The sequence below is a fragment of the Artibeus jamaicensis genome, unplaced genomic scaffold (genome assembly GCF_021234435.1).
Source record: "Artibeus jamaicensis isolate MK-2021 breed Jamaican fruit bat unplaced genomic scaffold, CSHL_Jam_final scaffold_584, whole genome shotgun sequence".
NCBI lineage: Eukaryota > Metazoa > Chordata > Mammalia > Chiroptera > Phyllostomidae > Artibeus > Artibeus jamaicensis.
Window position 1 is genome coordinate 1822751 of NW_026522048.1, and position 18958 is coordinate 1841708.

The 18958-nt window shown below is 42.4% G+C and overlaps 2 protein-coding genes across 3 annotated transcripts in view; both read left to right on the top strand.

The window, feature by feature from the left end:
- The first annotated feature begins 467 nt into the window (after positions 1 to 467).
- POC1B (POC1 centriolar protein B) overlaps positions 468 to 18958 on the top strand; it is a 107420-nt gene continuing 88929 nt past the window's right edge. The window contains exons 1-2 of one of the 2 annotated variants that reach the window (XM_037150712.2): positions 468 to 597; positions 1285 to 1369. In XM_037150712.2, the coding sequence (XP_037006607.2) occupies positions 583 to 597; positions 1285 to 1369 (100 nt within the window). In that variant the 5' untranslated portion in view covers positions 468 to 582. Of the gene's footprint in view, positions 598 to 1284; positions 1370 to 13396; positions 13415 to 18958 lie in introns of those variants that run through there. The other variant, XM_037150713.2, reaches the window with a different exon arrangement.
- GALNT4 (polypeptide N-acetylgalactosaminyltransferase 4) lies at positions 1677 to 6749 on the top strand. The gene has a single exon (XM_037150711.2). It carries the CDS (start codon positions 1935 to 1937, stop codon positions 3669 to 3671), a length of 1737 nt encoding a protein of 578 aa, XP_037006606.2. The 5' UTR covers positions 1677 to 1934; the 3' UTR covers positions 3672 to 6749.

Below are 18958 nucleotides of genomic sequence, written 5' to 3' on the forward strand. Positions count from 1 at the left end.
TATATCCTCCGAGTGTGAAAAATAGTACTTAAATAAATTCAAATCTGTTATCCAGAGGCTTGGTTCCTCTACGTACATTAATATTTAGCAAGCTTCCCCCCCTCAGAGCAAATCTGCTTTCCCCGACTCAATAAGCTCTCCCTCACCCACTTGAAATTCCCAGGCGCTGTCTCTTTAACGAGTAATGGAGCTCTGATTGCATCGACCACAGACTCGCTACCCTTGCCATCCCCAGCGGTCTCAGTCCTGCCCCGGCGACTGCTCTCCTTCAGGGCATCAAGCCTAGAGGAGCTCGAGTGTTAATAAACTGCGGCCTCAGTAGGTGGTCGCACCAGACACAGAAGCGCCCCCACAGACCGGCTGGAGGACGCAGGCTCTCCCCAGTACCGGAGGCGCCTCGGGGCTCCGCTGGCCATGCCTGGAGCGCTGGTTTTGACTGGGCCGCCGTTGTTGTAGTGACCGGGAGGCGCCACGGCCGTGCGCAGACGGTTCCGGGCGCCACACGGTCCCCCACCCCACCCCATCCCCTTCCTTTCCCCGGTTTTCCCCAGCAGCAGGAACCGGGCTCTCACCGCTCCCCCCATGGCCTCCGCCCCGGTAAGGACTGGCTAGGGAGCTACTCCCCAGAGCCGGTGCCTCGGGCTGCGGGCCCAGGTCTGGGCCACGCCCACACCTGGCGGGAAGCGGAGGCAGGTGTGCACTGCCACGTCCAGAACCCCTGGCTCCGTGCCCCTCGCCCGGGGCCCCGGGGTCCCGTGTCTCACTGGTGTCGGGGGTGCCCTGGGCCCCGGGCTCCCGGACTTCCGCGTCTCACTGGGGTCCCGGGGGTAGCCATCCCTGGCCCGGCTCCCGGGCGCTGCTCCCCAAGGCCCTACAGTCACACGGCCCCCAGAATTCTTGGAGGATTCCCGTAGAGCGTCTGCGTCAAAATCACCTGGCGGGGTTTTAAAAAGTGCCAGAGCCAGGGCCCGCTGACTGCGAGCCGACGGGCGGGGCCTAGGAACCTGCATTTCAAAGAGCCCCCCCCCCCCGTGGTTTCTCCAGGGCGCTGGATTCTGGGAAGCGCGAACCGAGGATTTGGCAGGCTGTGCGGGGGACGCGGGCGCCCCGCGCCTCCCTGTGGGGCTGCCCGCGTGCGCTCCGTGCGGGGCGTCCTGCCAGCGGACCCGCCGCATCTGTGGTGGTTCCCAGGCTGCGCCCCGTGGGAAGGGACAGAGTGCGTCCCCGACCCCCCGAATTCCAAGTCTGCACCTGCTTTCAAAACCTGGTAATTTTCCTTCCCAGGAGGATCCTGTTCTGGAGCGTTACTTTAAGGGCCATAAAGCTGCAATAACCTCCGTGGATTTTAGTCCCAATGGCAAACAACTTGGTAAGTTTTGTTCTTTTTTTCTTTTTGTGATGGGGCAAATGCTCAGCTGGTCGGTAACTTTGCCTTTGTCCACGCTGGACCCCTGGGAGAAGCACTGAGGATCTGTACGTGGGGCACCGGGGGACTCTCGGAGCCCCCGCGGCCGGAGCCTGGAGTCCCTGTCAGCACAGTTCCCTGCCCAACTACCCGCACTGTCGCCTGCAGGCTGGGGCCTGGCTGGAGAGTTTCTCGAACTAACCACCAGGAGGAGCGAGTGGGAAGGGGAGGGCTTTGTCTTCGGGAGGGTGGGGTGTCGGTGAGAGAGTTTGTGAAAAGTTGAGAGACGTGCAGGAGGAAGTAGGGCGAGAGGAGCTGGGGCTGCGCCGGAGGCGGATGGCTGAGAGGTCTAAGGTGACCCCTGGGAAACCTCTGTGGCGGGAAAGGAGCCGAGGGCCTGCAGGAAAGGAGGGACGGGCTGGGAAGTTCGCTCCTACCTGAGTCGGGTGCTCAAGTGTCGGATCCCACAGTTCTTCCCCCGCGTGGTGACTCCGGTGGCCGCGTCTGCGCCCTAGCCGTGAGGATCCGAATGGCCGTGAGGTGGACCTGGGCAGGCAAAACCTGCCTGCTGCTGGCGCTTTTAACTGTGGCCTATGTCCTGGTGGAACTCTCGGTCTCCACTCTCCATGCCTCCTCGGGAACTGGCCTTGCCTGGGAGCGGGGACCAGGGCAGCTCCCAGACCCCGATAAAAAGGCAGAGGATTTGTCCCGACCGCTGTATGAGAAGCCCCCCGCGGATTCCCACGCACTTGGGGAGTGGGGGAAAGCCAGCAGACTCCAGCTCAACGAGGCTGAACTGAAGCAGCAAGAAGAACTCATTGAGAGATATGCCATTAATATTTACCTCAGTGACAAAATTTCCTTGCACCGCCACATAGAGGATAAAAGAATGTACGAGTGTAAATCCAAGACGTTTAACTATAGGCGACTTCCCACCACCTCTGTTATCATTGCTTTCTATAACGAAGCGTGGTCGACTTTGCTCCGCACCATCCACAGTGTTTTAGAAACTTCTCCTGCAGTCCTTCTGAAGGAGATCATCTTAGTTGATGACTTGAGTGACAGAGTTTATTTGAAGACACAACTTGAAACTTATGTCAGCAATCTGGATAGAGTCCGCTTGATTAGAACAAATAAGCGGGAGGGGCTGGTTAGGGCCCGCCTGATCGGGGCCACGTTTGCTACTGGGGATGTTCTCACTTTCCTGGATTGTCACTGTGAGTGTAATTCTGGTTGGCTGGAGCCACTTTTGGAAAGGATCGGTGAGGATGAAACAGTAATTATTTGTCCTGTTATAGATACCATTGATTGGAATACTTTTGAATTTTACATGCAGACCGGGGAGCCCATGATTGGCGGATTTGACTGGCGTTTAACGTTCCAGTGGCACTCTGTTCCCAAGCATGAAAGGGACAGGCGGAAATCGAGAATTGACCCAATCAGATCACCCACCATGGCTGGAGGACTGTTTGCTGTCAGCAAGAAGTATTTTGAGTACCTTGGAACATATGACACTGGAATGGAAGTGTGGGGAGGTGAAAACCTGGAACTGTCTTTCAGGGTGTGGCAGTGTGGAGGTAAACTGGAGATCCACCCGTGTTCCCACGTGGGCCACGTATTCCCTAAGCGGGCTCCTTATGCTCGGCCCAACTTCCTGCAGAACACGGCTCGGGCAGCGGAAGTGTGGATGGATGAGTACAAAGAGCATTTCTACAATCGAAACCCTCCAGCAAGGAAAGAAGCTTATGGTGATATTTCTGAAAGAAAGTTACTACGAGAACGGCTGAAGTGCAAGAGCTTTGACTGGTATTTGAAAAATGTGTTTTCGAATTTACATGTTCCAGAGGATAGGCCAGGCTGGCATGGAGCTATTCGCAGTATGGGCATCTCTTCTGAATGTTTAGATTATAATTCTCCTGACAACAACCCCACAGGTGCTAACCTTTCACTATTTGGATGCCATGGTCAAGGAGGCAATCAGTTCTTTGAATATACTTCAAACAAAGAAATCAGGTTTAATTCTGTGACAGAGTTATGTGCGGAGGTTCCTGAGCAAAAAAATCACGTAGGTATGCAGAATTGTCCAAAAGATGGGTTCCCTGTGCCAACAAACATCATTTGGCATTTTAAAGAAGATGGAACCATTTTTCATCCATTCTCAGGACTGTGTCTTAGTGCTTATAGGACACCTGAGGGCCGAGCTGATGTTCAGATGAGAACTTGTGATGCTGTAGATAAAAATCAAATCTGGAAGTTTGAGAACTAAAAGAGCACAACAGCACTTTGGTCCCGAGCTGACGATATATTCAGGAAAGTCAAAGAGCCTCAGTGAAGATTGTGTTTTATCAGACATCACCCAGCGTTCACCTGCGAGAGCTCTGCGTGATCTGTCATTGATTTTGGTATAGAACACTGAAACCAATGCACAGAGAGCTGCCGTGGAGTAGTTGAAAGTGCCTTACTTGTGGGTCGTTTTATTTCAGAGCTCTGTCAATACAGTTTCTTCTTAAAGAAGTTGACTGTGAATTGAGATACACATAAAATATTTAAGTGCCAGACTTGATACTAAAGAATGTAAAAGTCCAAGTAAAATAAAATAATTCATGTTGGTGGGTAAGTTCACTGCACATCTCATTGTTTAACAGAACTCATAAATGTGCAGTTTGAGCTGTAACTCTCTTGATTGTACATAGAATTTGAATTTCTTTAGCCAGCATATTAAATTTTAGGTTTTGTTTATTTTTCTATTCTAATTTTTTAAAAAAATCAAATGGAAATCAAAGTTTATTGTAAGGAGAAAGGCCTGGCTTAGATATGTGTCTAATTAGAAGAGGGCATCAGTTTGAATGTGAATTTGGAGGTCTTTTTAACATTTAGACATCTTAAAAAAATATACTCACATCTGAATGACATGGGGTGGTCTTTGCATTCCACACTTTGTAAACTTGAACTGTTGGACTTAATGATCTATACTGATACCTCTAATCACTTTTATTTTGTAGCCTGTCCTGTCTGTGAAGCTTTCTGTGTGTTAGAGCATTTTCTCATTGCACTTCCTTAAGTTATGAATGTATTAGAAAAGGATTCATTCAGGAGACTGTATTTCCTTCCCTTTGTTAATGCTTAATTACTTAAAGTAAATACAATTGAGGCCTCTCTGAAGTTAAACCAACTGTGTTTATTGAAATGTGTGAAACTGAAAGTGGGTCTGGTTTTGCAAAAGCCAAGGAACTCTTCTGTGAGTTCTTGGTGATTAGGGCATTTCAGGATTTATTTTAAGAAGACAAGGAAAAAGGCTCGTCTCTGCATTGGTGAGTGCTGCCTTCCAGCCTCTTTTCAGCACCCACCGCTGAGCCTAGCACTTAGGCAGCTTTCAGGAAGTAGGAAAAGGACCAAATGAATGAATGGCTCAGCCCAGGAATGTGACTTTGGTCAACTCCTTTGACCAAATGACTCAGTTTGGGCCTCAGTTCCCTCATCTGTAGCATGTGGGTGCCCAATTAGCTCTTGCAGTTCCCCTCCAGTTCTGAAATGTTATGCTTATACATTACACCCATCTCAAATTCAGTTACTGTGCAATCTTTACAACACTTTTTATCTCTTCACTCTTAACATAGGTAATGTTGTTGAGCAACATTCGGTCGAGTTATGAAGCTGGAAAAGAGAAATGGTTTTAATACTTAAGTGAGCTGAGCTCACCCTGCAGTGGTTTATTTTTAATTGAGTGTAAAGTTGTCGTGGTCAGTGTTTGTATTAATTTCATTTGGCAGTTGTTGAACCAGTTTTTATTTTTATCTTTAATCTTTCAAAGTGTAAGTAATCTTTTGGGCTAAGGATATAAATATTTCCCAAAGTAAATAATTTGAAAAGTAAACATACTTAAACAAAACTATTATTACTGGTTATATTCCAATGTTATAGCCAGAAATTACAGGTTAAATTTAGAATTAAATCTCAATTACTTCACTTTGGTCTAAGTTTATGAAAAACACATGCTCCACCAAGAATTAGTTCACAGTACTCATGAAAAGTTGTTTTCAGTGTCTTCTTAATGACCCTAGTAAGCAGCAACTTTGGGATGGCCATTTCGAAACGTAAAATTGCTCGGTATCTTGAGTAGTTTGTTTCTTTTTTGCTTCTTAAACTGAAAATGTGTTATTAAGTTTCTGTAAGTTATCTGGCAGCCTTTCAGTTTATCAAAGAATTGTCCAGATTCCATGTGCAAGGTGCATGGGCCTGGCTGTAATTTAAGGAGGGTTTAGAACAGTGTCTGCATTTTAAAAAAGGGAGGACTCACCACAGATACTTACCTAGAGCCACCCTCTCCCCTTGCTCAGTCTGCCTTTTTTAAATTATTAAATGAGCTCTTTTTTAATTTATTTTTTCTGTTGTTCTGCTTAGCTCCCCATCACATGGGAGAACTAAAGGTGACATATTCTTAAAGTACTTACTGGAATTATTTTTATTCTGGTACCTTGTTATTCATGTCAAGAGGGAAAGGGAGCATTGAAAAGTGAAGTAGCACTTAATCTAGTAAGTATTTACTTTTGTTCTGAATTTCAGGGTGTGACCCGTTAATCTTTTTGGAAGAAATTTAAGGCTAGTGCTTTATTTATATCAATACTTGGAACAATTAGGCTGTTCCTTCCTCACAATACTGTAGGTAAGAGATGAGTTAGACTTTAATATTTTCATTCATAGGCATTTCCAACTTAATTCTGAAAACCCACTATAAAACTGCAAACTAAATATATTTAGAAGCCTTACTTCTAATTTATTGGTACCAAAGCTCTCTTTTGTGGTGGACAATTAAGAGTTAACCTTTTAAGTTAATTTACATGATCAGTAACAGTTTTATTAAAATATTTGGTAAAAAAGACATTTCAACCTAAAATCGTCAGTCACTGTATTATCTAGTGTTCAAGGCTATGAATAGTTTGAATAGATAAGTAGGCATTTTTAAAAGTCATTTTTGTAAAAAAAAAATGTCATCTGCAGGATCTCTATAACTCAGAATAACTTGTTTGTAAAAGAATATTTTTACTCATTGAATGTTGGCAAATCAGACTTTTCTAGGTTGAAAACAAAAGGTTATTTTAAGTTGTATAGTCCCAGTTGATTTATGATCTCAGTTTGAATTGATAAAATGCTTAGTTTTGACTTGTCTTTTTGAATTACTCTTTTAATAATATTTTAAAATAAGCACAAAGAATGTTGAGGTTTGGATTAATCTCTTTTGAATGATTAATTTTCTTCTGTGTGATGAGCGATTTCCATCATGTTTTCCTTTCATTAATGGTATTTGCAATACTAATTAAGACAACAAATAAAACGTGTGCCTAATTATTTTTGCAAATGTTCTGATTATTTTAGTCTATAGGATCACTTTTTCTGTATATACATTTATTGATAGTAACAAGTAAACTAAGCTTTTAATTCTTTAACTTATTTGAGAATTCGGACAGTAGAATATAGAAAAGTCAAGTTTTCTATATTATTTTGCAAGGTGTCATTAACCAGCAAGTATTCTGAAGTGGTGTTAGCACTGTTTTGCATTAAGTACCCAAACAAATCTCAGATCCCTGGGATTAATAAAGGATCTCTGGGACCCACTGAGAGCACTATAAAAGAAAGCAAGTGGGCACCTGGACACATTAGTCCTAATTTCACAATCCTGGGCTGAAAAAAAAAATATGTCTGTCCTATAAATCCTGTGGCCTCACACTTTTTCAGTTTTCTATCTGCATCACTGACCCTAAGTGCAATTCCTGTTTCCTAGTAGCATCTCTGTTCCTCTTTAGTGATTCCTGCCTCACACCCTGCACATCTGCCTTCCCCCAGCCCGACACACTGCCTGAGAATTAGTAGTCTGAGGACTCTGTTTTACAGACCAGACGTCTTATAGCCACATTTAAGATATGTATATTGAGCTAAACATATTTTCACTGATCTTTTGCTTTTCTTACTATTTAAAAAGTTGCTATGAATGTGCATTAAAGCCTTTCTTCCTGGTTACGGCAATCTTGTACAAATCATTTCATGTGTCTGTGTAATGCATATAAAAAAACAAACTGTAAAATCTGTAGAGAACAGTACATTAGTGGTTCCCAGAGCCTGGGGGAGAGAGGACAGCAAATGACTGCTGACAAGGACGGGGTTTTGGGGGCGGAGGTGTGGTGGTGATGAGAATGTTCTGCAGTTAGTGAAGTTTTAGCAACAGTGATGATACAGATCCGGCAAAACACTGAATGGTACACAGGAGAAGAGGACATTTATAGTATGTGAACTATATTTTGATTAAAAGAAACTTCAGGGTAAGAAAGAGGCTGGAGAATTCATGTGTCTTGGAAAAGATTTTCTTTTCTATGTCTATGTGTGCATACTGGACTTTAGAACAGGCTGGCAATATTCATTATTAATATTTGAGTCATTTTGTAATTCAGTAGAATAAGAAAGTTAGATATAATGTGAACCTTCCAGCTTACTATTAGGCTGCCAGTGGAAATCAGTTTGTATTGGGAGTTTTTTCTGAAATTCAGAAAAACTTCAATTAATTTTTTTGAACAGGAGGTAGAGATTATTATAAAAGGTGAATGAGTTCCTGAGGTATATAGTTTGTTCGTGGCAGAACTGAAGAGTAGAGAAATCATACAATTTGCTAATAATCAGGTACTACTTTCCATTTTACATCCACTGTGGCCACTTTCTCAGGCTGGCCTGAGAGAGATGTCCACTGCAGGCCTGCAGTGTCCCCAGTGGTCTGGTTACCCTCCTAACCCTTTTATTTGCAGAGCGTAATCCTGCCCAAAAAGGGAATGGGAAGTACTCTTTTTATTCAGTATTCTTTTATGTAATTATTGCTGATGTGTGCCAGATGCTGTCCTGTGCTTATGTATACAAATGGAAGTTAACAAACAGGTACCCCAGAAGTGGTATGAAGAATTCATAGTCCAGTGATAGAGACAGATAATGACAAGAACACACCAATTTTAACTGGGGGCAACTTGAAACGGGAAAATAATTGAATGCTGTGAAGAAAAGAAACAAGGTGTTTTGAGGAATGATAACTGTGCCAACACACTTAAGTTTATGGGATCAAAGAACACTTTTTTGTGGAAGTTGGATTTAATTCAAGACTTGAAGGAGGAGTTAGGTAGACAGACTAGAGAGAGAATAATGTGTGTAGAGAATAGTGTAGTAAAGAGGATGGGAAAGGGCTCATCCTCAAGCAACGAAGTAAAAGGCACCCAGGATGGGTAGAGCACGCACATGCAGAGAGCTTTGGGAAATGAAATTTCAGGGGGAAGCAGAGGCAGCTTGGGGAAGGCCTTGCAGGCAAGGAGGTAATAGTGGGTCAAATGGTGGCCCTCCAAAAGACATGCCCATGTCCTAATCCCCTGAACGTGTAAGTGTGACGTGTTTGTAAATACAGATCTTCGAGAATGTAATTGAGGATCTTGACAATAAATTGTCTAGAATTATCTTGGTGATAAATTTAATGATGCGTGTTCTTATAAGACATGGTCAAAGTGGATAAGAGAAAGCCATGTGAAGCCAGAGGCAGAGAATTGGAGTGATTAAGCCACAAGCCAAGGAGCTCCTGAAGGCACCAGAAGCTGGAAGAGGCAAGGAATGAAATCTGTTCTAGAGCCTTTAGAGGGTGTGTGTCCCTGCCCAACACCTTGATTGTAGACTTCCTGTCTCTACAACTGTCAGTAAATTTCTGTTCTAAGACTCCAACTTTTTGGTAATTTGTTATGGCAGCCATTGGAAACCAAGAGGCCATATTTTAGGATATTTTTCTGAAAGGTATGGGTAGTTGCTGAAGGGTTTTAAGTAAGGAAATGACATGGTCTTATTTATACCTCAAAGATTGCTATGGCTACCGTGGGAGACGGTACCATCAGTAGAGAAATAAAAAAATATTACAGTAATATCAGCAGGAGGTGATGGTGGTTCAAAGTAGGATGCTGATCTTCAGAGTTAGGAAGTGGACTGGGACAGAGAGAAATTTGGGGGTTACTAGCATAGGACAGTATTTAAAGTCATGGGAATAGACCACCTGAGAAGAACTTAGAACAATGAGGGCAGATGGCCCGTGTCTGAGTCCTAAAGATCTCCAACCTTTAAATCAGAAGAGGAAAGACCAAGAGAAACTAAGAAGGAATAGTCAGGAAGATAGGAAGGAAAGCCATTATAGTCGGGTATCACAAAAGCCACAGGCTGGAGTAGGGTAGAAATGTTGAAGAGAGGAGGAGCTATCGAATAGCCTTTAGAGACAGTGGCGGGGGGAACTATTACAGAACCGAGTGCTGCTGGGCAGCGTGGGAGATGCATGTGAAATTAGCGATCATGAATTTACAGTGTTCCCACTCTGGGGGTTGTGTCTGACAATTCTCACTGGCACAGAGATAGTCTCAGAAAAAGCAGAGTGATTGGGAGTGTGCCGGGCTAGCCTGAAGGAAGGAGGGAGAGTCAAGGGGTTGTATATATGTGTAAGAGGGGAATTATAAATTGAATAAGTAAAAGAAGGTGATGAAAAGAGCCTTATGGGGGACATAGGTCAGTGGAGTTGACTTCTGGATGAAGTGGAAGCCACTAAACAAGTGAGCACTAAGGAAGCAAGTTGCCAGAGGATGGTGAGTTTTATTTAGTGATGTGGGAAGTCCTCCGGTGCTGCTGGTGACACCTAGGGTGTGACCACGGAATGGGCTGCAAAGGAAGCATGGGACAAAAGCACTGAGAGGGGTCTTGTGCCCCCTCAGTCTGAAATGTTCTTCACCTCACTCTTTGCTTGTCTGACCCTTTCCTGTCCTTCATGCCTCCACTTAAAAATGCTACTGGTCACTCCATTTGAAGTATTCTGCCCCCACACAAAATTCTCCTTACGACTTCATGTCACGTTTGTTTCCCTCTTCTCCACTTGCATACAAGCTCCCATTTAGAGATTTTGCCTACTTTGTTACTTAGCACTCCCCCTCCCCCACCCACAAGGGTTTACTTGTCCAATGGGTGAGATACCTGTTGAATGAACTAGTACTAGGAGCAGGAATGGCGAGAAAGTTTGTCCTAAAGCAAACTTTCCTAAAGTGAAGTGTGAAAGAGAACATGGTTGCTTCTTGAAAGGGTTTCAGGAAACTTGGTGTCCTCCAGCAGGATCAAGGGTTAAGGAGTTAAGGACAAGGAGGGACTTCCAGAGGAAGGTGTGGATATAAGGGTGATCGTCCGGTGGGTGCTCCTCTGGCCCAGTGGTAACTGTCGGGAAGGCGAGCGGGCCCGGGTGTCAGGTTCAGCTCAGGGGCTGTCCCTGGGGCGTCGTAGGCCTGGGAGTGCACGATGGTTGGTGACCAGAGGGGCTTAGGCTGAACATCCATCCGGTCCCGATTGGAGAAAAAACAACGTGAAGCTTGATGGCTTTATTTTTTTAACTGTTTTAAAAAAATTAGAGCTCATATACAACATTATATTTCAGGTGTGCAACATAGTAATTAGAAATTTATATACCTTACAAAGTGATCACTCTCATACATCTAGTGCCCACCTGACACCATACATAGTATCACAGTATTAACTGACTATAATCCCTACACTGTATTTTGCATGATGAATTTATTCTTGATAGCCTCTTTGAAGGTGGTGGCCTCTTGGGTTTCACAGGGCAGGTTGAGAGGTGATCGGCAGAGAGATGATGGGAAAAAACAATACCCGTGAAGCGTTGACATCCTTTTTATGGATGCAGAAACTGAAAGTTCGGTAACTTTCCTGAAGTCATGTGGCAAATGAGCAGCAGAGCCTGGCTAACCCTGGTTTGGAGTCTGACTCCGGAGCCATTATCTTTTTTTATTAGGTTCATCCATATCTTTCCCAGAGGGCCACACTCAGGTTTATACAAAACATTAGAAGATCTTAGAAGTATTTTCTCATAGAACCCGAGCTGCAATTTAGAAGTTTCCATTTAAAATTATAAAATTTTAACATTGAAGTTCTTTTTTTTCCTCAAAGTTTACCCTGTAGTTGACTCAGTCCCCATTTCATGTGTGTGGGTGTTTGTAGAATACATGATTGTAAAAAGCATGTTCATTTCTCCTTTTTCTGACTGAATAGAGGAAAATTAAAATTGGAGTTTTTAAGTTATTTCCTCACATTGAAACCATACTAAAAGTTTGCCAGAAATTCTTTTTTCTGTATGGTTCTTGATGGCAACCTGTGTAGTAGCTTTTGTTGAAGTTTCTCCTACTGTTACAGTTTTAAAAACTACTCCCAAATGCTAAAGTAATCTAGTGTACTCACCGAGAGGAGTAGCAGAGTGCAATAATTCTCAAACTTCTATGTATGTGAGAGTTAACTGAGAAAGTGGTGAAAAATTCAGATCCCTGGGTCTCACCCCAAAGAATGAAACCTACTAGAAATATGCATTTTAAGCTTCCCAGTAGTTCTAGTGTAGAAAATCCATAAATCCCCATACACCCATAAATCCTTTCTGAGAAGCACTGGGTGATATAGATCAGTGACCAACCTTTGGAGTCTGATAGAATTGGGTTTAAACTGGAGCTCTACTACTTTCCATCTGTGTGACCTTGGACAAGTTACTTAACCTCACCAAGACTCATTTTCTCATTTGTAAAAGAGGGATAATGACGTCCACCTGCCTTGTTGTGAGGATTAAATAAAAGAATGCTGAAAGGTACTTAGCCCACAACTCAGTAAAAGTTTGAGATGTTACCATCATCAGTCTTCACAGAGATGTGGGATTTGAATAAGTTAAATTTCTCCAGCTTGTCCTTACGAAAGATTATTTTTAAGCTCCCACAGCTTGTTTTAGACCATGCTTAAGCTAGCAAGGTGATTAGTGTCAGCTAGTAGGAAAACATGCTTAATTATTCCCTCATTCAGAGCAAAGAAATTTTAAGTTTGTGCCGTCACTTAATTATACTGTTACACTGTGCTAGGATAGTATAAACTAATTCTCAAAATATTAGGTAGGGTATTACAATTTATCTAGTTAAAATTAGAATACCTTTTTTTATTGTGTAACCCTCTTCTGTCTTGGTTTATAGATGTGTATGCCTAGGGGTTACATTTTACTTTCTCATCTTAAAAATATTTATGAAGAACTCCTTCTCATAGATTTTCTTAGCAGATTGCCTTGTTTATTTTTCCCTGAAGAAGGCAGGCAGTGTTTTCTTTCGTGACCCAAAGACTAGCCCGAGCCTGGAAATGGAACAGAAAGTATGGAATCATGGTGCCGTCAAACTAGAGAGCTGAGATTACTTCTGGTCAGTGGCTTCCAAAGTCGGGCATAATGAGAGTAGAAAGTATAGAGAGGGACTTCTGAAATGATTGAAAATTTCAAGAATTTCTATATGAACTTGATTGAATTATTAGGACTCTCTTGAATATGGAATAAAAAAGAGAGAGATAATCCAAATTTATAAAGTTGTGAAAGATACCATATTGTGAACACAGACCTTTTTAGTAAATTCTAAAATGTGTACTCTTTGATTCATCAGTAACTCTTTTGGGAATTTATCATAGTAATATATTTGCACGTGTCAGAAATGACACATACATTAAGCATCATTTGTAAAAGCTCTGTGTACAACCTAAGTACGGTAGACTGGTTCAGTAAATTAAGGTACACAGTAGAGTACATGTAGCTACTAAAAAGAATAAGGCAGGCTTGCCTCCAGTCTGACAGAGTAACTGATAACTAAATTTGCCCTCCAGCTGAATCAACTGTAAAACAACACAGACTATATGAGACAGTAGTTTTCAGGTTCCAATCAAAAGAGAGTGCAAAGCTGTGATCATTTCAAGAAGGGAAACACAAGGTGAGTCCTCCTCTCCTGGGCTTTCTTCCTAGGGGCACTGCGCCTGCTCTGCAGCAGAAAGGTGGAGCCTAAGCAGAGTGGCAGCCTGGCTGCACTGAGGCCTCAGAGGTCCTGGTTCTGGCAGTGATGAGGTAGAAATTTGCATGGCAGGATTCCTGAGAAGCTTTTGCTGAGTGGGGTAAGCAGCCACAGAAGTCTGTAGGGGGTTGTAATTTTGACAGAGAGACCAGTGACATGTGCACGTTGAGAGTCTGTAAAGTCTAGCAGAGATGGCTTAATCCTGTGCTGGAAGCACAACTGTGATCCTGGCGACCCTGCGGGGCTGGATGTCCCTGTGTCTCTAGCTGAGACAGAGTGGGAAAATCTGGCAGAGCACCACAGGCATGCAGTCCAGACACCAGGAAGGCCAGGCTTTAGGAGTCAGGACCACACCTGGTATAAAGGGCATGCCCTAACCTAATTTCAGAATTAAGTTAAGAATAAAACCAAGTCTGACAAGGGAGCAAAACTGAATCCTGAACTCTGGTTAGTAGGATTGCTGTTTGCAGAGGTGTGGGTTAATGATTATCACCCTACAGTTCTATTTGTGTATTCTAGGCTTGAACAAGAATATATCGAGAATAATAGGAGCCAAGTTTTTGCATTGGAGGGAGTTATAAACATGAAAAGAGGCAGAACTTATATGTATTCTGTAGTGTTGGAGTGGACTTGGAGTTATCATAGTTGTCTATATATCTGTATCTATTTAGATCCAATTTCTTAGTTCTGCTCACTGAAATTTCTGTTTATATTTTATTTATTAGTTCTGTTCTTTGACACACCAGTAGCAATGAGCGTAGTCCCCAGATCTTGGTTTCTGAATGCCATTCTCCACTAACAGGAATCAGAGCTTCTCGGGGGGAAGGCTAGTTCCAGGGCTGAGCCAGGGAAAGTACATCTTGGAACATTTTGTAATTCCAGAAGCAAGGAAGTGCTCAAAGAACAATGGACACGAATCAGAAGGTCAGCTTTAAGAGCTCGTACTAGGCAAATATGGAACTATATGAGTCAAAATAAATAATGGTAACTGTGGATTACAACCTGAGTAAAATAATCTGTTAAGTCCACACTGTTATAAATAAGTAAATGAATAAGAGATAAATGGAGGAAAAGGGAAAGTTTTATTTTATAGTAGTAAATTAAGAAATTTTCCCTGGCTGCTATAGCTCAATGGACTGAACGAGGGCTGTAAACCAAGAGGTCACCAGTTCGATTCCCAGTCAGGGCACATGCCTGGGTTGCGGGCCAGATCCCCAGTGAGGGGTGTGCAGGAGGCAAGCACACATTGATGTTTCTCTCCCTCTCTTTCTCCTTCCCTTCCCCTCTTTCTAAAAATAAATAAATAAAATCTTTAAAAAAAAGAAATTTAATGTTAGTTCATTAAATAATTTAATTACTAATTAATATAATTTCCAATTAGTAAATTATAGGAATAATGAGTTGGAAAATCATTAAAGGATGCTAAAAATTAGTGTGTGATAGTTTGTTAAGGAAGAGGATATTGATACAGTTTTAAAGCATCTCCTCACAAACTACTTATTAATTGATTACAAAGGGGAAATATACAAACTTTACAAAGCAAAACTCATCTACACCAAGGGATCAAAGTGAATCTCACCAACAGTGGGACAGACAGACTTCACATGCATCCTGATATGATGCACTGGTAAGAGCACAACATAAATTTTATGGGTTTCTTGTAAAAATATACCCTGAATCTAACATCCAAGGTAATATCGGGGGGAAATTGTTCCACAGACTGCAAAAGTAACAGGCCAGCAATCTTCAAGAATATCAAGGTCAGTAAAGATAAAGAATAGCCTAGGAAATCTTTCTAGTTCACAGGAGACTAAACGTACATAGCAATTAATGCAAGGCATATTCTGGCTCTCCTCATGCACTGGGAAAATTGCTGTAATTGACAAAATCCATGTATGGACTGTAGATAATAAGAATGTACTAAATAGTACTTAATTTCCTGACTTTGTTAATTGTACTGTGGTTTATGTCAGTGAATATCCTTGGTCTTAGGGAGTACATTACTGAGGTTTTGATAGTTAAAAGACATGTTTCTAAAGTTCCAATTCGGTAAGAAAAGATATGCATATCTTTGTTTATATATAGGGAGAATGATAAAACAAATGGACAAAATGTCAACAAGAGCAAAATCTAAAGTAGAGAAAATAAGAGCATTTTTTAATTATTGGGACACATTGGTCAATAAGTTATGTAAGTTTCCTGAACTACATTGTAATTGTACTGTATTCTGACAATTGTATTGTCAGAATAAAAATTTATTAAAATTAGGGGGGAAATAAGGCAGCTGTATGAACTAATAAAACATGATTTTCAATCTATTATATGCTAAGTGGGCTGGGCAAGAGGAGGATGGAGCTGCGAAATGCAGAATGGTGGGAGTAGCATGTCACTGTTGGTGTAAAATATACAAGTCAATTGACACACGTTTGTTTAAACACACAGGAGGATTTGCAAAGAAAATGGTTAACACTGGTTGCCTCTAGGGAAAAAAATCAGGGGCCAGGGCTAGGAGATTTTGGTAAATACTCTTTAGTAATATCAGAATTCTATATCATGTACATTAATGAGGAGGAAAGGTAGAAGGGTTTTCAGTAACAACCAGAGGACACATGGACAAAAGCAAACGAGGGTGGAATCAGTGGAGGGAGGTGGAGATAAATGAAGACAACTGTACTTGAACACAATAAAATAAAAAAAAATTTAAAAAGAAAAAAGAAAACATTTGAAAAGTTAATTTAACAACATGCAAAAACTGGAGGCAGTACCATTCCTTTACAGATTAAAGGTATTCCTGGCAGAGTGGACGTCTCGGTAGTTAGTTGATCTTGGTTAAATCGACCAGAGAGCTCAGATTGACTAAAGAAAGTTATTGCTACTTCGGGCGACATTGTAACTGCCGGCCTTTTGGAGGTTGTGGAGAGCAAGCATGTTCTGCATTAATGTGCCCCTGTGTTACCTTCGGAGGCAAAGCACCGTTCTAGGGGAGCATGGGCTTTGTTCTTTCTCTTGTCCGAATGTGAATTTCTTGAAACAATGAATTATTTGTTATAGAAAGTAAATGTTTTTTTTTAAATGGGTAAATATTCCACTTAACCTTTTCTTTTAACTTCCCTCCTCCCCCATGACATTTTATCTCAACACAGAGCAGTCGGATGACCGATGGTGTGGCTCTGACATTTGAAGTTGTGAGGCAGTGTTTGTGCAGGGTACGGTTCAGTGGGAAGGTGTGAAAGATTCCCAGGCGGCACTGACAGAGATGGTCAAACACCTTCCATCGTCCTGGCATTAGAGTTGGTGGGAGGAGGCTAAGAACGTAAGGAGGAAAATTCTTTGTTGGTTTTTCAGTTTTAATAAAAGTGCATTCCTGGAGTTTTTATAGATTGTTGGTCTTTTTTCCTTTTTTCCTGAAATTTGCAAAAAAAATGTAGAGTGTACCTGGGCCCCACAGTTCTGATTGGGACGTCTCTGCTTGTGGTGTTTCGTCACTAGTAGGCCCCTGAAATGCCACCTGACCCTCGGGTGAGGCTGTCCCTCGGTCCTTTATCCTGCTGTCTGCCACTGCTCCTCAGCAGGCCTGATGCTGGTAGTAGCAAGTATCGCTTTAATGTGGGAGTGGATCAACTAACTCTAAAGTATGTTTTGAATATCCACTCTAGGTCCAGTGCCCTTTTCCTCTTCTGACAAAGGACCCCCACATTTACGTTTTCCATAAGGCCCCCACACTTTATGTAGAGGGTCCTGGTCAGGCCTGATCTTCCTAAACCTAGTTGAAGCATTGGACACAACTCATGACCCTCTTGGAGTACTTCCTCACCTTCTGGACACCACACTGTCCTCACCCTCCCTGTGTCACTACGGCACCTTCCTTTGCTCTTCTCTCCAGGGTGAGGGTGCTCTTCTCTTACTTCCTGGGTGTTCCCATCGGCTCCAGCCTGTAACGTATTTTCTAGACTGCTGCCGCCGCTAACAGTAACAGAAACTCTAGTAATAATGGCGACGTGGGAGTGTTTTCTATATGCCAGACATGAATTACAAGTATAATTTCACTTAATACTTCAAATACCTCACTATGCAGATGAAGCCCAGTCATAGAGAGGGTGGGCAACTTACCCAGGGGCACAAAAGCAGCAAGCCAGGATGTCGGTCAGGAAGTCGAATTCTATACTTTGCCCCATACAGTTAAAACCTCTTCCTGAGCTCCAGGTGAGTATGTCCAACACCCTGCTTGGCATTTCAACTTGTATGTCAAATGGGCATCTTAAACTGTATATTCTAAAAAGACTCTTGAATTCCCACCCCATTCTGCCTCATTCTCACCCTTCTCCTCTCGCTGTCTTTCCCATTTCATTGAATGGCGTGGAAATTCTCCTGGGTGCCCAGGCCAAAAGCCGGCAGCTTTGCTTGTCGCTCATTCTCTCCCTCACGTGTAGTCCATCAGCAAGCCCCAGAGGCTTCACCTTCACCACACACCTCGCCCTTCCTCAGCCTCTAGGCCAGTCCAGCCACCACTTTCCCCTGACTACCTGTGGCAATAGCCTCCTCAGTGATTTCCTTTTTCAATTCTGCGCCCCCCACCCACCGCCGTTCTCCACACAATAGCCAGAATTATATTTTTGTAAATGCTTTATTGAAGTATAAGATATGTACCAGAATTGGACAACTTGGTGAATCTTAACAGCATGACACGTCCATGTAACCAGCACACAGAGCCAGAGACACAATGTTACTAGTACCTCTTTGGTGCTCGCTTCCAGCTCCTGTCCTCCCTCCCTGCCACTCAGATCCTCTCTGTGCCGACCTCTGACTCCGTAGATGAGCTTACTACTTCTTGTACTTCATATAAATGGACTTCAGTTACACAGTAGGTATATATAGTATCAATATACCACGATTTAAATGTCCATTTTACTTTGATGGATATTTGGGTTTCTAGTTTTGATCTATTTTTAATAGTACTGCTACAAGCATTATTGTACACATTTTGCCAAACATAGATAAGAATTTCTGTTAGGTATGTATCTAGGAGTGGAATTGCTAAATCAGATGGTAAGTGTATATTCAGCTTTAGTAGACACTTCGAAAACCATTTTTCTAAGTGGTTATAACCACCAGCATCATTTGAGAGTTCCCATTGTTCACACCCTCAACCGTGATTTGGTGTGGTTTCTCTTTCACATTATAGCCATTCTGATGAGTGTGTAGTGATATCTCACTAGGGTTTTAATTTTCACTTTTCTGGTTACTAATGGAATTGAGTACCTTTTCATGTTTATGGGTCATTTGCATATCCTGTTTAATGAAATGCCTATTTAAGCACTTTGCTTATTTCCCTGCCTTTCCTGATTGATTTGTAAGAATCTTTATAGATTTTTGTTATACATCGGATGTACATATTTTAAGTATCTTTTTCTGTGCTTTGGCTTGCCTTTTTAGTTACTTACTGGTTTTTTTCTATGAGCAAAATTTGTTAGTTTAGTGTAGTAAGAATTATTATTTGTTTCCTTTAGTAATTTTCAGATCATTTAAGTAATCTTTGCCTATCCCTATGGCATGAAGATATTCTTCTATGTTCTCATCTAAAAGCTTATTGTTTTACGAATCATGTTTATACCTACAATCCGAATGGAACTTTGTATGTGTAATA